This window comes from Chenopodium quinoa, unplaced genomic scaffold (assembly GCF_001683475.1).
Source record: "Chenopodium quinoa cultivar QQ74 unplaced genomic scaffold, ASM168347v1, whole genome shotgun sequence".
NCBI classification, from domain to species: Eukaryota; Viridiplantae; Streptophyta; class Magnoliopsida; order Caryophyllales; family Amaranthaceae; genus Chenopodium; species Chenopodium quinoa.
The window spans coordinates 2,648,541-2,673,516 of NW_018744996.1; the positions used below are offsets into that span (position 1 = coordinate 2,648,541).

At 42.1% G+C, this 24,976-nt stretch overlaps 2 protein-coding genes across 2 annotated transcripts; both read left to right on the top strand.

Annotated features, from left to right (window-relative positions):
• Window positions 1–591: 591 nt before the first annotated feature.
• LOC110707324 (zeatin O-xylosyltransferase-like) lies at window positions 592–2,352 on the top strand. Its single transcript, XM_021885341.1, has one exon. It carries the CDS (start codon window positions 719–721, stop codon window positions 2,126–2,128), a length of 1,410 nt encoding a protein of 469 aa, XP_021741033.1. The 5' UTR covers window positions 592–718; the 3' UTR covers window positions 2,129–2,352.
• Window positions 2,353–20,862: 18,510 nt separating this feature from the next.
• Window positions 20,863–21,696, top strand: LOC110707182 (zeatin O-glucosyltransferase-like). Its single transcript, XM_021885188.1, has one exon. The coding sequence runs from the start codon at window positions 20,863–20,865 to the stop codon at window positions 21,694–21,696; it is 834 nt and encodes a 277-aa protein (XP_021740880.1).
• Window positions 21,697–24,976: the final 3,280 nt, after the last annotated feature.

Genomic DNA, 24,976 nt, shown 5'->3' on the forward strand with positions numbered 1-24,976 from the left:
TGAATCCCTTTTTTTCGGTACAGCGAGACAAACATTAACAAAAGCAACAATATATAAACAAGGATATATTTGGAATTTGTAGCATAAAACATTTTATTCTTTAAATGGGTATGTTTCAATATTTTTGAAATCATCTAAAAATTAACATATGAGTATATGTTGTAGTATTAAAGTTACAGAGGAAAAATAATCTTAAATAGTTCTATAGTTCAAGTAAAACAACTGCAATGCTTAATCAATCCTATTATTTTTAGCAATTGGTGCATTAAGCGTAACCAAATTTAAGATGCATGGTGACTTAGCCCTCTATTCGACATTCAACAACTCATCATTCAACAATATGCTCCGTAATAAACATTCTAAGTTAAACGTCCCATTATAATTCATCAGAACTAGTCAATCTCTTTGTCCCAAATTCCAAGTCCTATCAACTAGTGGTGTTAGACAAATGATATACACCATCCGAATCCGGGCCACAAATGACAGGAGCAAGTGCATGCACATTTAGACTATTGAAACTTCTACGTTAGAGCAAAATTCTGGCTTGTTTAATTTTGTTAGAGATTGTCTAAATGATCACTAGCATTGCAAATGACACAATTAGTGAGGTCATAAGACAAACATAAAGACAAATTACTTCAGTTTCTTTGTAAAAACGATGCTTGTCTGTATATATATATAACACCAATAACTCCATCACGAAAAAAAATAGACCAAAATGACAATAAACAACACCCTTAAGAGTAAAGTAGCAGTGGTAATTGTACCACTACCCGCACAAGGCCATCTCAACCAACTTCTCCACCTCTCTCATCTCATTGCCGCCTACGGTATACCGGTCCATTATGCCGGCTCCACCTCCCACAACCGTCAAGTGAAGCTTCGACTTCACGGGTGGGACACAGAAAGCTTAATAAAAATTCAGTTCCATGATTTTGAATTACCTCCTTATGATTCACCTCCTCCCAGTGTCGACCTCATCTCTTTCCCCCAACATCTCCTACCCCTTTTCGAGGCTTCCATGCATCTTCGTCAACCAGTGTCTGATCTCTTGCAGCAACTCTCGAGAAAGTTTGACCGAGTCATAGTCATTCATGACCTTCTTATGGCTTATGTTGTCCAAGATGTTAAGCTCATTCCGAATGGTGAAACATACAACTTTAATCCTACCTCCGCGTTTCTAATTTTCTTATATTCATGGAGTAGTATACCCGAGAAAGAGAAACCATTTCAGTTGGATTCAAAAGATATCCTAGAAGGTATCCCCCCTGAAGATGGGTGTGGTACACAAGATATGACAGAGTTTTCTCTCAATCAAATGAAATTTCTCGGGTTTGAATCAGGGTGGATTTTTAACACCTCAAGAATTATAGAAGGTAGATATGTTCAGCTATTGGAGAGGTTATCTACAACAAAATCACAAACAAATCACTTTGCCTTAGGACCTTTTAACCCGGTGAATATCAAAAGTGAAAGCAGGAAAAATAGACACCAATGCCTTAATTGGCTAGACAAACAAGAGAAGGATTCAGTGATATACGTATCTTTTGGGTCGACAACATCACTGACAGATGATCAGATCACAGAGTTGGCTAACGGGTTGGAAAGATGCGGAGAGAAGTTTATATGGGTGCTTAGAAGAGCGGATCCAAACGACATTTTTGCAGAAGCTGATAAAGTAAAAAAGCCTCAACTTCATGCAGATTATGAAGAAAGAGTAAAAGACAGGGGAATAATAGTAAGAGATTGGGCACCGCAGCTAGAAATCTTGGCTCATACATCAGTTGGCGGATTCATGAGTCATTGTGGATGGAATTCTAGTATGGAAAGTATAAGTATGGGCGTGCCGATTCTGGCCTGGCCTATGCATTCTGATCAACCAAAGAATGCGTTTTTAATTAGCAATGTGCTTAGAATTGGTGTAATGGTGAGAGATTGGGAACACCGCGATGAGATTGTAAAATCAAATACGATAGAGAATGCAGTGAAGACATTGATGGCATCACAAGAAGGAAAGGAGATAAAGATGAGAGCTGCAAATGTAGGAGAAGCTGTGAGAGGATCAGTTGCTGAAGGTGGTGCTTGCAGTTCAGAAAGGGATGCTTTCATTTCCCATATCTCTAGATAGTTCTACCTGGTAGCTGCAAAGACCTTCTTTGTCCTTTCCTAATCGCCTATTGCTTATACTATTAGCAGCCTTGTTTCCATTGCACATTTTCTTTTTTCAATATTTTTTTTGTGGCAGCCTTGTATCATGTATTACTCTATTACTCCGTGTTTAAAATTGTTTTCATCTATCAAAACTTACTTGCTTTATATAACTAATAAAAACTCTTAGAATAATCTAATTCATGAAAGCTGTAACAAGGCCTAACAAGCAATTTTGACTTCTTACAACTGTCAACAAGTCATAAGCTGTACCTGAACACAAGGCCATAAGGCTGACAATTATGAAATTGTCGTAACAAGATCCAGAAAACATTCTGCAACACATGAGCAAACTTGACTGCTGGAAAAAAAAAATATTGAGTGAAATAATTGAATGACATGAGTTACCATGTACTGATACTTTTACCTCCGTTCTGGCTGTATGGCAGTGTATGCGATCTAGCCTTAGCGTCTCTTGCATCCACATTGTTTCGGATGAAAACAATCGAATCTCGGAAGATCCTTTTATCTTGAGGGAACTTGGTCTCGGTCCGAACGACGCAGGAGCCGAGGGTTTCCTGCACAACAAATACACGTAAACTAGCCTCGGGGGGGACGCCGAGGAAGGCCCCTCCGATGCTTAAGTCAGTATATTAGAGAGAGAAAGCTGTGCAAGAGTTTAGTTGCTTGAGGCTTTATTGTCTTACCAAGAATTGACCAAATTGTTGGCTTTTATACCTTGGCTAATGAAGGAGGCGGATTGGGCCCGGAAGTCAGTTGGGCTGGGCCAAGCTGATTGGGCCGTTGACTGACCTTGACATGGCTTTGAGGATGTTGATTTTTGACTTTAGCACATTTGGAGAGTTGAACCTTAACCTTGGGCTTTTAATTGGATCATTCAGTGACCAGGCCCAATTGGACTAAATTGGACCCAAACAACTTGCCCCCCAGACCCGATTTGGAAGGATGACGGGTCGGGTTTGATTTAATCAGAAAAGGAGGGAAGTGAATGATTTGTTAATCCAAAAATGTGAATTTAAACCGTAATTAACCCATGATTAATGAGATAACAACAGTTAATGTGGATAATTGCGGAAGTTGGATGGGTAGTGGGCGATTTAACTGCAAGGTCGTGTGTTTAACGGTTACTTAGTGGGGTGCTTGAGAGAAATTGAAACGCAGACTCCTTGAATTCCCATTTCTGGAGATATAAATAGAGGCGCGTCTTCTCTCCCCACTCATTCATCAACACAAACCCAGAATTCTCAAGAACGCTCAAGAGCCCGCATCAAAACTTCGCAAATTCCCCGAGCATTAAGCTTAGAAGCTGAGACTTGTCACTACCAATTCGTAAATCGGCGGCTTTTGCTTCAGATCAAGGTAAATTCCTTTGATTTTATTTCATCTTTCTTCGACTTTGCACTCTTTCCCCTTTTTCGACTTTTTCCTTCGAAATTCGTCAATGGTGAGGGGAGTTAGAGGTGGAGCCCGTGCTCCAAGAAGAGCAAGGCTAATCCCCGATCCCAGGGACAGGATTGGGACCTGGAATGGACGAAGGACAGAGTCTGACCCTGCTGAAGGGGTTAGGGCGACTCCCATTTCTTCGGCTCCTCCTCAGAGAACGGATGAGCCGAGTGCTTCTGGACGGGACGATGAAATTCCCGCTGTCCTTTGGGATATCCTCCCTGGGTTTTCAGAGTGGGAGAATGCCGAAGTCGCTTCGGCCATGATAAAGAACCGCCCCTACTCATGGTGGGTAGAGAACGCCGATCAATATCGATTTGCCGAGCAAATTGAGTTGCACTACGGCATTTTTGAAGCTGATGGATATTGGTGCCGAATGCCCTCAGCATCCGATAGAATCCATCGTCCACCCCCGGGGTATGTGGGGGTGTACACGAGACAGCTTCAGTATGGGCTGAGGTTCCCTTTGGACGTTTTCGTCCGAGACTTGCTGATCCATTACAGCATTTCCCTGTGCCAGCTGACCCCCACCAGCATCCGAAGGGTAATGACGTACTTATGGGTCTGCAAATTCTTCAGGTACGTGCCGAACCTGCATTGCTTCAAAAGGCTCCATCGGCTAGTGCCAAACATTCAAAGTGGGCACGGATGCCATGGCTCTGGGTGGTATCGGATTGAGTCTCGGCCCCCGTTCCTAACCATGTGGCCGAACGACTCTTCAGACAAGGACTGGAGAGGTCAATGGATTTGGGTTAGGGCACCCACGGAGCCGAGCCACCCTTACGTTTTCAGCGCTCCCCGGTATCTTGCCGAGCCGGATCCTGATATGGGAAGTTTAGGTCCTCCCGAAGATAGCGGGCCAGACCCGAACCTTAATCAGCAGAACATCTTCGGCAAGCTGCCGAACCGGGGAGGCAGCGGCCGAATGCAGCATATCCCGGAGACTTGGCTCCCCGATACGCACTATGTTTTCCAAGAGAATATGCTGGCAGCTGTCGGCCTCAGCCGAAAGTTTAGGGATGGTAATCTTCTTCGGCTGGGGCCGAGGCCTTTTAATTATCTCTTTTCTTCTTTCATTTTGCTTTCTTGTGATGTGCCGAACTAACTGAATTGACTTCTCCCCTTTTCTTTTTCAGAACGGGACGAGACCAACGTCGGCATTGATTACGCTCGCCTTGGCGTCAACCGAGAACGAGTCGTAACTGATCGGGCTCCCCCTATCACTGAACCAAGGCGCCGAGAGGTTCACCTAGACTCTTCCCACTTCCAAATTGAGGCTGTTGCTCTGTATCAGAGGCAGAAGCCTTGGTGGAAGAAGAGGGATCCCTTGTTTCAGCTGCTGGAAGAAGAAGCTGAAGCTGCCCGTACAGCCGAAGAGGTTGCACGGGTTATTGAAGCTTGTGAAGGTGGAGAAGGGTCCTCCAGAGTTGCTGAAGAAGCTGCGGCTAGGGCAGCTGAAGAAGACGAGGCTTTGCTGAAGACCTCGGTGAGCCTTTAGACTTAACTTTGTCTTTTTCTTCTTTTTTTTTTTTTTTACTCACACTCTTCTTCCCCCCTGTCTGTTACAGTCTGAAGAGAGTAACAGACACAGAGAAGGCAAAGCTCCTGTTCGTCCCGAAGATCAAATACAAGAGTCTTCAGACTCAGATATGGACGAGCAGCCGCTTCAGAAGAGGCGCCGAAGAATGGCCATCATCGGCCCGCATGACTTTCAGCGGAGGCCGATGACCATCGGCGTTGAAATAAGGGAACCCGAGGAAGGCAATGGATCGCCGAGGGTTCCCCGGCCACCGCCTCAATCACCCCCAAGGGCCTCTCCGCCACCCCCCGAGATGGAGGTGGATCAGAGAACTCCCAAACCTAAGGGAGAGGTTCTGGAAGAAGCTCGAGAGAGTGCCGCCGAGGACAAGGATGGAGACGCCGTGATGCCCAGTGCTGAGGGTTTCACGGCGGACATTGCCAGAGAGGTTGGGGCCTTCGTCCTCACACCTGAAGAAGAAGAGGTCACAATAATTGACTCTTCTGAGAAGGAGGAGGACGTTGAGCCACCCAAAGCTAAAGAGGCTCCATCGTCATCCTTCCCTTCCTTCCAGACGCTGCAGTCTGGAGAAATGGGTTTCTCGGCCCCCCGAATTCCAGTCCCAGACCACATCTGGGACCTCATATGGGGTCAGAACCGAGAAGGTGCTGCAGCCTACTTCGGCGATTTTGCTGGCCTGTCCGAAGTAGATAGGGCAAGGATTTGGTCGCTGAAGGCCACTGCTGGGATGGGCGAATCCAGCAGATCAGTTCCTGACCCTGCCAGGTCCAACCAACTGCTGATGATGCAGGTAATTCTCCTTGCCTTGATTTCTTTCTGAACTCAACCTTTCAGCTATTATTTTTTACTTTTTTAACTTGTGCCCCTGTTTTCAGTTCGTGCACAATCAGACTCTCACTGTAGAGCTGATTGATACCCTACAAGATAGGGTGGACGCTGCTGTGCACGAAAGGAAGGTGGCTGAAGAGGAAGTTAAGCTTGCTAAGCTGAAGCAAGCAGCAGCTGAAGAGAAGCAGCAGGAGGTTGAGGAGTACGGTAAAAAAGCTGCCGAAGCTCTGAAAACCTTCTGCGATGCTATGGAGATGGAGGTTTTTCCCCCACTGATGGAAGGGGAAAAATTCCTCCAGGAGCATATGGGAGTGGACGTCTCCAAATTCAAGGCTGCTATTGAGAGCCGAATTCAAGAAGGAACTGCTGCACAAGCTGAAGTGCAGCAGCGTCTAGAGGCTCTTGAAGCCAGCCGAATGGCTGCTGAAGAGTTGCTCTTGGCCAAAGACGTCCAACTCTCAGAGGCTGCTGCTGCTGCTGAAGCTCAAAGAGCTAAGCTACAAGAGGCTGAGGATCAGCTCACTGCCAAGAAGGAAGAAATGGTCCAAGTTCAGGCCGAGGCTTCCCAGGTTCAGCAAGAGTTTACCGAGCTGAAAGGCTCCTCCTCCAAGCTCGTCGATGAGCTGAAGAGATCCGAGGAAGACTTGGAGGAGACGAAGAAGAAGTTGGCCGATGCTGAGGCTCTACTCAAAGTCCGTATCTATACCCAAGAAGAGTATGAAATGGGTTTTAGAAACGGGTTCAGAGTGTGCCGAAGGGTCTGCCTTCATGCTGAGCCGAAGCTGGACTGGTCCAAATGTGCTGAATGGGTCCAAGATCCCGAAGACCCTCACATGAAGTATGCCACTCCAATCGAAGCTGAAATCCTTAAGGCTGAGGAAGCCGAGGAAGAAGCTGAGAGGATGGAGTTGGAGGCTGAGCAGAGGGAAAGGGAGGCTCGGCAGAGTGCAAAGCCTGCTTCTTCTGCTGCTGGAGCTGAGACCACCATTGGGCCCAATGAAGCTGATCAGTCTGATCCTCAGGCTGAAGCATAGGAACTCGGGCAGTCGTCTTCAGAATCTTGCGGTTCATCATGCGCTCAACTTTAGACTTGCCGCTTTCTGAATTTTTGCCTTTTGTTTTTTTTTTGCTTCAGCTTGCCTTATCGTACAACAGCTTATTATATTTTTATTTTGCCTGTACGTATTTCGGCAGCTGTTACTTTCCGCTTGTGGGCGGCTGCCGACTATTTTTGTAATTCAACATTTTTATTTCAAAGAAGTTCACTTTCTCAGCTTTCTTGTGTATTTTTTTTTTCTTCGCTTTACCAGTCTTCGCACTTTACTGCTTTCTTTGAATGATCTTTCAAATATTTGCTAAGTGCAGAACTTCGGCTAGCGAGAATCATTTCTGCTGAGACTTCTTTTTGCCGTTTGTACTCGGATGTTTTCAACTTGTGAAAAAAACTGACATAAGTATCAAACTTCGGCTGAGCTGAAGGGTATTAGATCAGTTGTGCCATTTCTCTATTTCCCTCTGCCCCCCCAGAAATCTGAAGATGAGGTCTTCTGAATTCTGGAATGGCTGATAATTTTTCTCGGCTAAGCCGAGGATCTTTGAACACTTTGCTTTATTTTCTACATCTGTTTTTAAAGTACTGATTTCCCACCTGAGAGTTTTTACTCTAGAGATGGTACTCTTGTGACACTTTCTTCAATTCATCCAAGGGAACAACTATCCGAAACACCATGCCGGGGCAGCAGTTTATCTGAAGTACGAGGCATCATCATGCAATACTTCAGAGTTGCAACTACCACCCGGAACTGATTCATCCGAAGTACAAGGCATCACTATGCAATACTTCGGGGCTTTATCAGTTCCTATTTTTTAGGCTATGTTTCGGATAAGTCTATGGCCTTTTTGCCCAAAGGAACAGATTCTCCGAAGTACAAGGCATCACTATGCAATACTTCGGGCTTGTATCCTTTTTTGGCAGGTTTTACGGCTTGCCGAGGTACAAGGCATCATTATGCAATACCCCGGACAGCGCCGAATGAAACCTTGAATTTTTGAAAAACCGTAGAAAGCATAAAGACTTAAAGAATACACGCAATCTGAATGAATACTGGCCCGATGGCCTTTTTGTAAACAAAATCAGTGTACTTACATAGATTGTACTATCCGAAGGATTTACACATAGTATTTTTTGAGCACATCGGCATTCCAATGGTTTTTCAGCTCGGTGCCATCCATTTGTTTGAGTCTGAAGGTACCGGGCTGAAGCTCTTGATAAATTTCATAAGGTCCCTCCCAAGATGCTGAGAGTTTGCCATGAATGTGACTTTTTTGAACAGCTGCAGCATTCCTCAAAACTAAATCCCCAACTCTGAGAGGTCGTTGATAGACTCTTCGGTTGTAGGACTTGCTCATTCTGAGCTTGTGTGCAGCCATCCTTTCTCGGGCTAGATCTCTAATCTCGTCAAGGAAGTCGAGGGACTCTTTCATGAGCTGCTCATTTTCCTCGGCTGAGAAGAGATTCACTCGTAGGCTTTCTGAGCCCACTTCCACTGGAAGCACTGCTTCGGATCCATACACCAGCTGAAAAGGTGAATGCCCCGTTGCCTCCTTCTCGGTTGTCCGGAGTGACCAGAGGGTTCCCGGAAGTTCCTCTACCCACTTGGACTTTTGATCCTCTACTCTTTTTCTGAGAGCGTTAAGGATCTGTTTATTCGCGGCTTCGGCTTGGCCATTACTCTGAGGGTGGCAAACCGCGGAGTAAGCCAATTTTATCCCGAATTGATCAGTGTATCGGCGCAAGGGCAGGTTGTCAAACTGTCTGCCGTGGTCGAACACAAAAACTTTTGGGATGCCGAACCGAGTTATTATGTTCTGCCAGATGAACTGTCTGACAGTTTGCTCAGATATGCCTGAAGCAGCTTCCGCTTCAATCCATTTGCTGAAATAGTCGATTCCGACTATCAGCCACTTTCTTTTGTATGGGGCCTCGGGAAAGGGTCCCAGAATATCCAACCCCCATTGTGCAAATGGAAGAGGATTAAGAATTGGCTGGAGATCTAGGCATGGCCGATGGATTACCGGTGCAAATTTTTGGCATTTCTCGCATTTTCTGACCATGTTCTTTGCATCCGAGATCATTGTAGGCCAAAAATACCCTGCCCTGAGAGCTTTGTGGGCTAAGGTTCTCCCTCCTATGTGGTTTCCGCAGATGCCGAGGTGAATCTCTCGGAGAATATAGTCGGCATCCGTTGGACCCACGCATTTCAATAATGGAGCGGAGAAGGATTTTCTGAGGAGTTGGCCGCCGAAGACGAGGAATCGTGAACTGATCCGCTTTATCTTGGAGGCCGAATTCCTATCCTCGGGGAGCTCGTCCCTGAGTTTATAAGCCAGGATGTCATCCATCCAGCTCGGCTCGAGTGCAGCGCAGCAGATTGATATTGCTTCGGCTACACTCTTTTCTCGGCGCACCTCCACATAGACAGAACGGCTTAACTCAGTCAGAGTTGAGCTTGCAAGTTTGGAGAGTGCGTCCGCTTGAGCATTTTGACCCCTTGGGATCAGCTCTACTTCGAAAGATCTCAGCTTCGCAATTGTCGATTTGATCCTTGTGAGGTAAGCTGCCATTGAAGGCTCTTTAGCCTCATACTCCCCCGGATCTGATTGGCGACCAGCTGAGAATCTGTCTTGAGGTAGACATGCTCGGCTTCCAACGATATGCACAGGTCTAAGCCAGCAATGGCTGCTTCATATTCGGCCTCGTTGTTAGAGGCTTTGAATGAAAATTTTAGTGCATACTCGAAGGTTTTGCCTTCGGGAGAGGTAATGACGACCCCTGCCCCCGAACCGTTCACGGTGGAGGACCCATCCGTGAAGACGGTCCAGATTTTCCTCCTTGCATCCAGAGTCTCCTGATAGGAGCACTCGGCCAAGAAGTCTGCCAAGGCTTGCGCCTTGATGGCTGTTCTCGGCTGATAACCGATACTGAACTCGGTGAGCTCGAAAGCCCACTTTGCTAGTCTACCGGATTTTTCAACCTTGCCGAGGACTTTCTCTAACGGCTGATCAGTTAGAACCGCTATTTGATGAGAATCAAAATAGGGTCGCAACTTCCGAGCAGCCACCACCACTGCATAAGCCACTTTTTCTAACAATGGGTAGCGCGTCTCGGCATCCGTCAGGGTGTGGCTGACGAAATAGATCGGCTGTTGAACTTTTTCTTCTTCCCTTAGCAGCACCGCGCTTACCGTGGCTGGACTGACCGCCACGTATAAGTATAGGATGTCTCCTACGACTGGCCTTGCCAGTGTTGGGAGTTGAGCCAGGTGTTCACGGAGCTGCTGAAAGGCTGACTTTTGTTCGTCTCCCCATTCAATGCCTTTTGAATTTTGGAGCTTCAGCGCCTTGAAGAAAGGGAGCCCTTTGTCTGAGGCTCGTGAGATGAACCTGGACAAGGCAGCCATTCTCCCGGCTAGACGCTGAATATCCCTTTTTGTCTTCGGCTCGGGGAGGTCTAAAGCAGCTTGTACTTTGGCGGGGTTTGCATCAATCCCCCTCTTGCTGACCATGAAGCCGAGGAACTTGCCTGACTTCACGCCGAAGACACATTTCTTCGGATTCAGCTTCATTTTGTATTTTCTGAGGGTGGCGAAGGTTTCGGCTAGGTCCGTGACATGATCTTTTTCTTTTATGCTTTTGACGATTGAGTCGTCAACATAAACCTCCATGTTTCGGCCTTTTTGCTCGGCGAAAACCTGATCAACCAACCTCTGATATGTTGCCCCCGCATTTTTCAATCCGAAGGGCATCATTCTGTAATTGTACAACCCGGAACTTGTTATGAACGCTGTTTTAGCTCGGTCCTCGGGGTGCATGAAGATCTGATGGTATCCCGAGAATGCGTCCATGAAACTGAGCAGAGCATGCCCGCTTGTCGAGTCGACCAGTTGGTCGATCCTCGGCAGCGGATAGGAGTCCTTGGGACATGCCCTATTCAGGTCCGTGAAGTCAACGCACATCCTCCAGTTACCATTTGCCTTCTGAACCATTACAACATTGGCCAGCCACTCCGGATACTGACAGGGTTCAATGAACCCAGCATCTAGGAGCTTATCGACCTCAGCTGCGATGTTCTGGTTCTTTTCGGCGGAGTAGTTCCGCTTTTTCTGCTTAATGGGTCGACTGGAGGGGTCGACATTAAGCCTATGGGAGACGAAGTCCGGATCAATCCCGGGCATTTCTGCGGCTGAGAAGGCGAACACGTCTCCACTGGCCCGTAGGAGTTGGACGAGTGCCGCACGGGTGTTTGGCTCCAGTGACGACCCGATGCTAACACATCTGTTCGGATCTCCTACGGTCAGTTCTATTGACTCGGTCAGGTCATCCGTTTCCATGCTCTTAGAGTTGGATTCCTCGAATTCCGGCCTGCTATCAATATTAGCAGACTTTCCTGACCGCGGCTGGCCATCAGAGTCGTTCGGCTCTGAGGCGGAGTCAGCCTTTTGGCCCCCATCAGATTTCTCGTTGTCTGGGGCTTCATTAGCCGAAACGTCTGAGCCTCTCGGCTTTTTGGCGTTTCGGTCCCGGTGCTTTTCCTCCCCATCGCCACGGTCGCCTCGGCGAGACGTGGATGGCTTGAGGTGATTGCATCGGCGGGCTTCTTTTTGACTGCCCTTTATTTTCTCGGAGCGTCTCTCGTCTGAAACGTATATCATGATTTGATGATACGTGGAGACGACTCCTTGAATGCCGTGAATGAGGGGTCTCCCCATGATCACGTTGTATGCAGATGGAGCATCTACGACCAAAAATTCGGCCATGATATTCCTAGCTGCTCGGCCTTCGCCGATGGTGACAGGAAGTGTAATCTTCCCGTCAGGATACGAGGAAGAGCCGTTGAATCCAGACACCGGGTAGGGTGCGGGGGCCAGGTGCTCGGCTCCCATCCTCAGCTGGTCGAACGCTCCTCGGAAGAGGATGTTCGCCCCGCTACCGCCGTCGACGAGGGTCCGCCAGACGTTGCGGTTGGCGATGCCCAGAATGATTACTAGTGGGTCATCGTGGGGGTATACCACCCCCTCGCAGTCTTCGGCTGTGAACAGGATGTTCGGCGCCGGTGACTGGGACTGCCGAAGCTCAGCCTGATGAATCTGATGGGTTAGACCCCTCAGTTGGCGTTTGGCTGTGCCTCGCGAGATTCCCCCGGAAATAACCAGGATGTCGAGGGACTCCTTGCCCTGAGGTCCCTTATCCTTCTTCCGAGCGAAGTTGAGGTCCTGCCGAGAATCTTTTTCAGCTTTTTTCTCCTCGCGCCTGTCCGCGAGGTATTGGCTCAGGTACCCCTTGCGGACCAGATCCTCAATCTGGTCCTTCAGCTGGACGCAGTCCTCGGTGCGATGTCCGGGTGAGTCATGGAACTCGCACCACTGGTCCTTTCCCCTCGTCTGATGCCAGGGAGGCAACGGACGAGGTTTTTTGAATCTCCCCTCGTCCTTCGTCGTGCTGAAAATCTTAGCACGGGGAAGGGAGAGTGGAGTGTATGAATCGTACCTTCCCGTGTAGGGAAAGTGTCTTTCCTTCTTCGGCTCGGCAGCAGAGGACGGTTCTGAGGCCTTAGCCTTCCCTTTCCTCTGCGCCGAGACTTCGGGCTGCTGCCCTTTCGGCTTCTCAATTCTCGGACGAGACTGAGACCTGGATCTGTTCCACTCCTCGGCTCGGATGAACCTATCCGATGCTTCCAAGGCTTCCTCCAGGGTCTGCGGGGGATGCATGACCATGAAGTCCAGGAACTTTCCAGCTTGGAGGCCGTTCCGTAGCGCGAACACGGCCAGGCCTTGATCCAGGCTTGTGATTCCGGATGACTCGTTGCTGAAGCGAGTCAGATAGTCGCGGAGGCTCTCGTCCTCCGCCTGCTGCAGACTCATTAGCTCTGCAGTGGTCTTCTCTCGGCGGTTGGCCGTAGAGAATTTGCTCTTGAACTTGTTGGAGAGGTCGTTCCAACCGGTTATGGAGCCTTCCTTGAGCCCTTTGGTGATCCAGGATTGGGCAACACCTTTGAGGGTCGTAGGAAAGTATTTACACCAGGTAGCCTCAGACCTCGGGTTCAGATACATGTGCCCCTCGTAAGAGGCAATGTGATCCTTAGGATCTGAGGTACCATCGTAAGTAATATGTGCCGGGATTTTGACCGTTGGCACATGCTCTTCCAGAATCCACTTCTGGAAGGGCGAGTTCGATGGAACCATGACCGCCTTCCCCTTGTACCCGGCCTCAGGGACCTCGCTCCCTCCTCTCTCAGAGGTGGAAGTGGTTTTCGTCCCCGGCTGAGACAAGGTTGGGTGGGGTCCGGTATCCTCTGGGAAGGTGAGGCGGCTATGCACACTCACCTCCCTCGAACCCAAGCGTTCGTGAACGCTTCGGCGGGCGAATTCCGGGTCCTTGGAGGGCCCCATGGAATTCTGAGCTTCAGAGTGGTCAGAGGGTTGAGGGTTCCTCCTCCTCTCCTTACTGGAGTTTCGGGTGTCCCCTCGCCACCTCTGGCCGAGCTGTCTATGTGGTGGAACTTGTCCACCATCATCCTGACCGATCCTCCTTTTCAGGTTTCTCGGCTGGTGATCATCAGGCATCTGGATTGGAGCCCCTTGAGCTTTAAGGAACTCCATGCAGATGGCCACTGCTCTGGCCACTTCCTCGGTGGAGGGTCCGGAGGGAGGAGTCTCCCTCGGATGTGACCTGGATTGCACGCTATGGCGCGGCGGGGAGTTCCTCGCACCTGAGCCACTCGGTCTCGGGGATGGCCCCGGCTGCCGAGTGTGGTGCGAGGTGTTCTCCTCCTGGAGGCTAGGACCTCTTGAGGCTTCCCTTTCCGGAGAAATGGGGGCCTCCGATTCGGAAGAGGCTTGCTCCGGGGAGGGATAAACCGGCTGGCGTTCCCTCACCGTAATCCGGCCTCCTCCCTTCTTAGCCTTCTTGGAACTCTTTCCACTCTTAGTCATGGCGACTGCCGGAGTGTTTGATGACTGACGCGAAATTTAGTAGCGTTCCCCACAGACGGCGCCAAATTGTTTCGGATGAAAACAATCGAATCTCGGAAGATCCTTTTATCTTGAGGGAACTTGGTCTCGGTCCGAACGACGCAGGAGCCGAGGGTTTCCTGCACAACAAATACACGTAAACTAGCCTCGGGGGGGACGCCGAGGAAGGCCCCTCCGATGCTTAAGTCAGTATATTAGAGAGAGAAAGCTGTGCAAGAGTTTAGTTGCTTGAGGCTTTATTGTCTTACCAAGAATTGACCAAATTGTTGGCTTTTATACCTTGGCTAATGAAGGAGGCGGATTGGGCCCGGAAGTCAGTTGGGCTGGGCCAAGCTGATTGGGCCGTTGACTGACCTTGACATGGCTTTGAGGATGTTGATTTTTGACTTTAGCACATTTGGAGAGTTGAACCTTAACCTTGGGCTTTTAATTGGATCATTCAGTGACCAGGCCCAATTGGACTAAATTGGACCCAAACACACATTGTTTCTGGTATTCGAGCCAAACAACCTATAAGATTGTAAAGGACTAGATTAGCAAAATTCTGTACAAAATTTACTATCTTAGAGGTCGAGAACTGTGAAGCTTGTTGGTCTAGAACCAAACTTACTTGGGATGGGTATTCAATGTTAAGAAATCATAGGTGGTAGACATTGTTAGTTCAACTATTAATGTTCATAAACTTAACATACATGGAGTGATCGCGATATGCTACTTTTGTATGTGACTTCTTGTTAATCTTGGCATGTTAAAAATATAAATAAATTAAAAATTAAAAAAACAGTAGAAATCAGAGGCCTAATATTAGAATGTGACATACAAAAGCTGAATAATTATTGGAAAAATAGTTTTGAAAAAAAAAGTGTACATATTGTAAAAGATTTATGGTCAATATAATGGAGATAATTACTAATTTAGAAAAAGTGAGACCATAATCACAAAAGGGGTGTGAAAATCTTAGCACCAGTTAGTAATTAAAAAACATTTAGGTCCCGTTCACTCCACCTTATTTTTGCTGAACTGAAATTATTTTTATTGACCTGAAATTATATTTGCTGAACTTAAATTATTTTTACTGAACTGAAATTATTTTTGCTGAACTGAAATTATTTTTACTGATTTTCAGTTATATTTCTTCTGTAAAGTTACTGAATTTTATTGAACTGAACTTATTTTTGCTGAACGAATTATTTTTGTAAGGTGAAGTGAACAGGGTCTTAATAAGCCTTTCAAATTAGCATAAAGGAAGGCAGATATTAAATTTATGTCCTTTTGGTTTAAATATACTTTTTCTCCGTCTTTTTTAATCACGATTAATTCGTGTTTGAGAAGCTATTAACTTATTGCAACATTATTTTCACACTGGAGTACAATTTTCACATCATGTTTCTTTATACAACTTTCCATAAGGATTTATGGATCTATGATATTCCATTCTTTTAAGGGGATCTATGAGAAGATAATAGTTAGGCCCTGTTCACCTCACCTTAAAAAAATAATATTAAGTAAAAATAATTTCAGTTCATTAAAAATCAGTTTTATTCAGTAAAATTAATTTAAGTTCAGTAAAAATAAGTTCAGTTAAAATAATTTCAGTTCAGTAAAAATAATTTCAATTCAGTAAAAATAATTTCAGCAAAATTAATTTAAGTTCATGTACTTTGATGCTTTTATTTACTAGGCTTTTTTATGTAAATTATTTTTTCCATATATTGCAAAATATTGTCGTACAAGATTTTTTTAATACTTCACATATATTTTTTTTATGCATCACTTTTGTCTATACTTTTATCACATATTGTATAGTTATAAAATATAATATCTTTTTTTTTTGTCAAGTATAAAATATTATGTCTTATTGATAATATTGTAGTCGGTGATATTTGGTAAATACAAGTACTATATTTTATAAAAGGGTAACAAAATTCATCGTAATAGCATACCTAATCAATTACAATAAATTCAATAAGATATTGAAATATGATATTCATATATGATTATATATGCATGATCTATACAATACTACCAATATGTCGTTATTTTTTTTTTTTTTGCTTAAATATCACATGCCTTGATATGATCAATCAATCTACCAATATTTGCTATAATTATTTGTAAATTACATGTAGTTAACCAACATATATGTAGTAAAAAATTGACCGACAATTCAAACCAAAAATTTAATTAACAATATTTTTCTCATGCATGTCATAAATTGTGCTAAAGTCTTTGGGTTTGAGATCATTAACTCCAACTCGCTGCTTTAGAAACTATTTTAACGATCAACTATATATTTTAATAGTCTCATATAATCATATATATACATATATACATACATATATACATACATATATACATATATACATACATATATATATATATACATACATATATATATATATACATACATATATATATATATACATATATATCATAATAGTGTCAGTGTGTTTGACTTTTATTAAATAAATTGTAGAATGTTTAATTTTATGTTCAACAAATGTAATTAATTATTAAATAAAAATATAAATTTTTGTTTAAAAAGGATTGTTTAAGATATTTATTTTATTTTGAAAGTAAATTCCTAAATTGAGTACATATATATGGTTAGCACGCATATTGTGTGTAAGATTTCACAATATTGAATAATAAACTTAAATAGTCATATGCAATAAGAAGCAATCCTTGTAATAATTTATGATTATAATAAAGTTATGATTTTATTCTTATTATTATTAGTTTTATTGTTTTGGTATGTTTGGCGGTAAAGTTAGGCAACGAAAGGCAGTATCCCTAAACCGAATATCATATACAAGTATATCAAATACATATTCCCATAATATATAGGCCAACCATTTTTATATACGATATTATGTAAATTTATATGGTTGGCATAATATATTATCGTTATATATGCCAACTATATAAATTACAAAAATAGATTATTTTACCTAATATATCTATATATATATATTTATATATATATATATATACATTAAATCAGTAAAAATAATATCTAAATCAGTAAAAATAAGTTCAGTTCAGTAAAAATAATTTCAGTTCGGTAAAATAAGTTCAGTTCAGTAAAAATAATTTCAGTTCGGTAAAATAAGTTCAGTTCAGTAAAAATAATTTCAGTTCAGTAAAAATAAGTTCAGTTCATTAAAAATAATTTCAGTATAAATAAGTTCAGTAAAATTCAGTTTTAATCAGTAAAATTCAGTTTTAATCAGTAAAAATAATTTCAATTCAGTAAAAATAATTTCAGTTCAGCAAAATTAAGGTGAAGTGAACGGGGCCTTAGTCACTCATAATTTCTTAAAGTCTGGAGGGAGCCCAGGTTGATCTCCGTGATAAACGGATACGTTTATCTCGGTGGCAAAATTGTAAATATTTTTACATTTTGAAAAAAAATAAATAAATTAAAAATCACCATCATCTTCCTCCTCACTCCACCGTGACCCATCTCCATGATTAATCCATGGTTTCCTTTCCTCCTTCCTTCACATTCCCGACCCTACTAGCACCTTCATCTTCTTCCTCCTTCTCTAATCCCCAAACACCTTAATCTTCTGATTTCTTCTTCAAGATGCTTCAATGGTGAATACGAAACCTCAACACCATTTTCGGCGACTTCGTCGCCAAATCCAACGAAAACCCTGTGTAAATATGTAGAAATTAAGGGAATGGTTAACCCCTAAGGGGAAAGTGTTTTCGTTTGCTTATTTGATATCCCCCTTCTATTGGTATTCACCATTGATGGAGCTCGTCAGCTTCTTCGATTTCATCAGATTTGCATTCTCCCATTAAAGCTGCTTGGAGGATCTCCTCTTTCAAATGGCAAAAATACCCCTCATTTTAACTGCGAAATGACCACAATATCATGTGATAAACTTCACATGTTTATCACCGAGATTAACTTGTATTTACTCATATGGTCACTTATAAGTATTCCTATAAACTATAGGAAGATTCTATATATGCAGTCGTGGAACTTGACTACTTAAGAATTTAAGAATACTGATAGTGTATAGATTTGGAAGGTGCTCAGTTGCTCACGTCATTCTTACCTTTCTTTTGAAGTTAGCAACCCTTTTTTTTTTTTTTTTTTTTTTTTTTTTTGCTTTCTCCATTCAATTTTCTAATCTCCATGCCAAAAACTAATACATTAGTTAAATTAATTGTTTTTTAAAAAAAAAGACTTATAATAGTTACTAATTTGATGTGGTCGTCTAATTTTTTTTTTTTTTTTTTGGGGGGGACATAAAAACTCCCAAATAACAATGATGTAGACGAAATTTAATCTCAAGTTTTAAGTATCACCTAAAAAAAACTAGTTAGCATTCTTTTAATATTGCAACATGGTGAAATGCTCAAATTTTTTAGGAGAAATCATAAGTTTATCAAATGGCAAAATTGTAAATAAATCAAAAACTTTTTTATTAAAAATGGACCCTACAATAATTGATTTATTGACAATCATGCCATGACAGCTAGAATTGGACCTTACAATAGTTGATTTATTTACAAAAATGTCATGATGACTAGGCAAAATTGTTGATTTATTTACAGTTTTGTCGTTTGATAATATAAACTGAGGCTTCCTCTTTTTTAAGTAAAAAAAAAGGACAAAAAGGCAAATTTACCAATAAATTAATCCAAATTATTGCAAACATTAACAAAAGCAACATATATAAAAAAGGATAGATTTGGAATTTATAGCATAAAACATTTGATTTCTTTAAATGGGTATGATTCAATATCTTTTAAAATCTTCTAAAAACATACGAGTATACGTTGCAGTATTAAATTTCCATGAAAAAAAAAATCTAAAATAGTTCTATAGTTCAAGTAAAACATCTGCAATGTTCAATCCTATTGTTTTTAGTAGTTGGTATTGACTGTAACCAAACTTAAGATACATGATGACTTAGCCTTCTATCCAACATTCAACAACTCATCATTCAACAATATACTCCGTAATAAAAACAATAACTTAAACGTGCCATTATATTCATCAGAACTGGCCAATCATTTTGTCCCAATTTTCAACACTACAAGAAAACAGCAAAATTCCGACGGAATTTTCCCGTCGGAAACATAGGAAAATCCGTCGGAATCAAGCCTTCCGACGGAATTCCGTCAGAAGTAGTCTGTCGGAGCACCTCTTGTCGGAAATTTGGCCTTTTCCGGCGGAAATTCCGTTCCGTTGGAAGAGGTGGTTCCGACGGAATTTCCGACGAATCTAATTCTGTCGGCGCCGATTTTGACTTTAATTGAAATTCCGTCGCAATTTTCCGACGGAAAATTCCATCGGAGGTTGATTAGGTTCCGACGGAATTTTCCGTCGGAAGAGGAAAATTCCGACGGAATTTTTCGTCGGAAGAGGAAAATTCCGACGGAATATTCCATCGGAAAAGGAATATTCCAACGGAATATTCCGTCGGAAATGTCAATTAAAAAAAATAAATAAAAAAAAACCAGCCCCTCACCCTGCCCAGACCACCCCCACCCTAACCCAGACACACCCTAACCACCCCACCCTAACCCACGCATAACCACCCACCCTAACCACCCCACCCCTTTACCCAGACCCATCCTAACCCCTTACCCACAAAATCACCAGCCCCAACCCAGACCAGACCAGACCCCCCACCCCCAAACCCAGACCCGACCAAACTTCCCCACCCACCATAACCAAACGTACCCCACCTACCCTAACCAACCACCTAACCCACCCACACTGACCAACCACCTAACCCACCCGCCCTGACCAACCACCTAACCCAAATACAAAAAAAATACGAAAAAATACGATAAAAACAAGAAAATACGGAAAAAAAAAAAAAAAAAAAAAAGCAAATCGGAAACGCCAAATCTACCTAGATCCAGCCCCAATTCCCTTACCAAAAATCAAAACAACCACAAATCGAAACAACCATAAATCGAAAAAAATAAACAAAATAAAATTGAAATCAAACAAATTAAATAAATATACAATTATCATCTGAAATTAATAAAATAAAATTACAATTATAACAAATTTAATTATAATCAAAATTGTTTTTTTTTAGTACAGTTGTTATTGTCGTTGCTGCTGGGGCTGGTATTGTTGTTGTCGTTGCGGTGGTTTTCACGCTACTGGGTTGGTTGTTGTCGCTGCGCGGTGGCCGGAACGGTGTGGTTGTTGTTGTCGCCGTTGAAAATGAGGAGATCGAAATGGTGTGGAATGGTGTGGCTTGAATTGAAGGAGGAGATCGAAAAAGGAGGACATCAAAGAAGGAGAATGAGAGGAGAAGGAGAAGGAGAATTCCGGGAGAAAGGAGAAGAGAGGAGAGAGAAAGAGAAGAAGAGAGGAAAGAGAAGGAGAAGAGAGGCGTTGGGGAGGAGGAGAAGAGAAACAAGAAATATAAGGGCGGGTCCGGGTATTTTTTAGGGTTTTGTAGGGTTAGGTTTTTTTTTATTATTTAATTAAATTTTTCGACGGAATATTCCGTCGGAAATTTCCGATGGATTTTATTTTCGCCGGAAATTTAATGTATCGACGGAAAAATCCGTAGGAAGTTTCCGACGAATTTTATTTCCGTCGAAACATTAAATTTCCAACGAATTATTCCGTCGGACAGCCCATAAATTCAGACGGATTTTTATTCCGTAGGAAATCCGACGGAAATTTCCGACGAAATTTATTCCGCCGGAATTTACTGAATTTCCTACTGAATTCCTGTCTCCGCGTTTTACAATTTCTTACATTCATGGAGATATATACCCGAGAAAGAGAAGCCGTTTCAGTTGGATTCAAAAGATTTCCTAGAAGATATCCCCCCTAAAGATGGGTGTTGTACACAAGATATGACAGAGTTTGCTCTCAATCAAGTGAAACTTCTCGGGTTTGAATCAGGGTGGATTTATAACACCTCAAGAATTTTAGAAGGTAGATATGTTCAACTATCGGAGAGGCTATCTACAACAAATTCACAAATAAATCACTTTGCCTTAGGACCTTTTAACCCGGTGAAAATCAAAAGTGAAAGCATGAAAAATAGACACCAATGCCTTCATTGGCTAGACAAACAAGAGAAGGATTCGGTGATATACGTGTCTTTTGGGTCGACAACATCTCTGACGGATGATCAGATCACAGAGTTGGCAAACGGGTTGGAAAGATGCGGAGAGAAGTTTATATGGGTGCTTAGAAGAGCGGATCCAAACGACGTTTTTGCAGAAGCTGATAAAGTAAAGAAGCCTCAACTTCATGCAGATTATGAAGAAAGAGTAAAAGACAGGGGAATAATAGTAAGAGATTGGGCACCGCAGCTAGAAATCTTGGCTCATACATCATTTGGCGGGTTCATGAGTCATTGTGGATGGAATTCTTGTATGGAAAGTGTAAGTATGGGCGTGCCGATTCTGGCCTGGCCTATGCATTCTGATCAACCAAAGAATGCGTTTTTGATTAGCAATGTGCTTAGAATTGGTGTAATGGTGAGAGATTGGGAACACCGCGGTGAGATTGTAAAATCAATTACGATAGAGAATGCAGTGAAGACATTGATGGCATCACAAGAAGGAAAGGAGATAAAGATGAGAGCAGCAAATGTAGGAGAAGCTGTGAGAGGATCAGTTGCTGAAGGTGGTGCTTCCAGTTCAGAAAGGGATGCCTTCATTTCCCATATCTCTAGATAGTTCTACCTTGTAGCAGCCTTGTTTCCATTGCACATTTTCTTTTTCTCAATTCAAGATTGTATTTTTTTTTTCCAGTATTGTTACATTCCAAATAAATTGTTTTAACAAATTGTTGTAACGATGTTCCTAGACCTCACAACTAGCTATTCTGTGTCTTGTTAAAAAAAACATCTTGACATTTTTAATTATAAGGAATGGGACAATGAGACTATTTTTTCTATCAAAAGGAACCGTTTTGAAAAATATATACCACCTCCGTTTCTTATTATGAAAAATTGCAAATAATAATTTGGCTCATTCTTTTTTAATAATACAACCTTTGAATTATACATCAACATTACAACCTTTGGGGAATGTTCATTTTAAACATGCAGAAACCGATTGGTAACCTTTGGGGAGTTAGTTAAATTGCAGGTTACCATGACACGTGTCGTCATGTAATTGGTTACCATGACACGTGTCGTCATAAAACGATGATAATCTGTAAAAGCGGGTTACCAATTGATTTTTGTCTATTTAAAATAAACACCTCCTAAAGGTTGTAATATTAATGCATAATCCAAAGATTGTATTATTTTTTTCGCAATTTTTCCTTCTTATTAGTGCAACAAAAGAATATTTTATGTCTCATAAATAATACCCCTTTGTTGCACATAATAAGAAATGGAGGTAGTATAACCGGAGCCAACATGGACACATGAGGATATACTTGTGGTTTGAAGACAATCCATGTGATAGAAAGAGAAGCATTTTCAAGTTTTCATCAAATAGAGACAATACCACATAAAAATGGCAGGACAGTAATGTAGGAATTGTTAAGAAAATAATGCAAATTTTCTATTTAATCAAATTTGAGGGAGAAATAAATTACATAAACAAAATATCTATTTATACCAAAGTGCAAAAAACACAACCCCTCTTTTCTCTGAGTTATTTTTCTTCTCTCAGATTTTCTCTTGAAAATTATTACATACAAATGAAGGAAATGCTCAATTTATAGTTTTCCTAAAACAACCTAAGCCATTTAAAATTTAGCCTGCAATATTTATTACCATTAGTTATTTTTCCCTATATTTGGAAACACCTTTAATTTTCAATGGTAATGCATGGTTATTTAATAACCATTTATTTTTTTTTCTTTATGTTTCTTAATTATCTGCCAACAATCTCCCACTTGAAGACTGATTTCAATCTGTCTTCACACCAAGGAGTAGAACCTCAACTAGTCTTCTGTCATTTTAAGACCAATTGATGTTGAGCACAATTTCAACTTGTCAATCGTCACTGTTTTCGTTAACATGTATGCTGGATTCTTACTGCCAAGAATCTTTTTAAGAGTTAACACTTCATCTTCTAGAAGAGACCTGATAAAGTGATAACGAATACCGATGTGCTTTGTTCTTGAGTGAAACGCCAAATTCTTTGCTAAATGTATAGCACTCTGACTATCGCTATACAAAATATTATTCACTTGTTTGAACCCCAGCTCATCTAACAAACCTTGAAGCCATGTCATCTCTTTACTAGCTTCGGTCACTGCCACATACTCAGCTTCTGTAGTGGATAAAGAAACAATCTTTTGTAGTTGGGACATCCAACTTACGGCTGTATTTCCAACTGTAAATACATAACCCGTTGTGTTCTTTCTATTATCGACTTCACCGCCAAAGTCTGCATCAACGTAACCTTGTATTTTCAATTCACCTTTACCAAAGTACAAACACTTATTAATTGTACCTCGTAAATACCTCAAAATCCATTTAACAGCTTCCCAATGGACTTTTCCTGGATTGGACATAAACCTGCTTACAACTCCCACTGCATGTCCAATATCTGGTCTTGTACAAACCATTGCATACATCAAACTTCCAATAGCCGAGGCATAAGGAACCTTGGCCATATATTCTTTATCTTCATCTGTCTGAGGGGACTGATCCTTTGATAGACGAAAATGACTCGCCAACGGTGTACTAACAGGCTTAGCATTACCCATATTAAATCTCTGAAGAACACGTTTGATGTACTCTGATTGTGATAACTGCAAAGTGCCTCTCTTGTGATTTGCATTCCTAAAATCTTCTTTGCTGGACCCAAGTCCTTCATGTCAAATTCCTTTGACAATTGATGCTTCAACTTTATAATATCATTCATATCAGAACCTGCTATTAACATATCATCAACATAAAGTAATAGGATGATATAACTGGATTGATATCTCTTGAAGTAGCAACAGTGGTCAGCGTTGTACTTCTGGAAATCTTCCTTGTGCATGAAGTTATCAAACTTTTTGTACCATTGTCTTGGGGCTTGTTTTAGCCCGTATAAACTTTTCTTAAGTTTGCATACCATCTGCTCTTTCCCACTTTTTATGAAACCTTCTGGCTGGTGCATGTATATTTCTTCATCAAGATCTCCATGAAGAAATGCAGTCTTCACATCTAACTGCTCGAGATAAAGATCTTCAATTGCAACAATACTCAACACTGTTCTAATGGTATTGAGTTTCACAACAGGAGCGAATATCTCATTATAATCAACTCCTTCTTTCTGTTGAAAACCTTTGACAACTAGTCGAGCCTTATACCTCTTGGAATCACCGTGCTCCTTTTTTGCTCGATATATCCATTTGTTATGAAGGGCCTTCTTACCTATGGGTAACTCAGTTAGTTCCCATGTCTGGTTTGAAATCAGGGATTGCATTTCATCTTTCATTGCAAGCCCCCACTTGCTAGCATCTCTGGTCTGGGATGCTTCATAATAATCTTCTGGTTCCCCATCATCAGTTAATAACAAATAATTCATATATTTTCTAGTAGGCACATGTGGTCGAGTACTCCTTCTTAGTGTAGGAGTTGGACAAGAAGGTTGTTGTATGTCATTTGATTGCGATATACTGCCCTGTACAGTTTGTTCTTCTTGTTGCGGAGTACTTATGATAGTGTACTCTTGCATCGTACTGTCTGGGACATAATCTTCATCAATGAATGTAGATTCTTTTTGATTTGTTTCATAACTCTCAATTTTATGCCTATCTTTGTACATGACTCTCTCATTGAAAATTACATCTCTTGAACGAATAATCTTTTTGCTTTCATCATCCCAAATGCGGTATCCGAACTCATCTTCACCATAACCGATAAAAGTGCAAACTTTTGATTTAGGATCAAGCTTATTTCTTCCTTGATCACTAATGTGCACATAAGCTACACAACCAAATACCTTTAAGTGCGACAATTTGATCTCTTTACCACTCCATACCTCCTCTGGTAATTTGTACTCC

Excerpts from the sequence above, each read along its gene's own strand:
- LOC110707324 (XM_021885341.1), top strand. The coding sequence starts at position 719 with ATGACAATAAACAACACCCTTAAGAGTAAAGTAGCAGTGGTAATTGTA.
- LOC110707182 (XM_021885188.1), top strand. The coding sequence starts at position 20,863 with ATGACAGAGTTTGCTCTCAATCAAGTGAAACTTCTCGGGTTTGAATCA.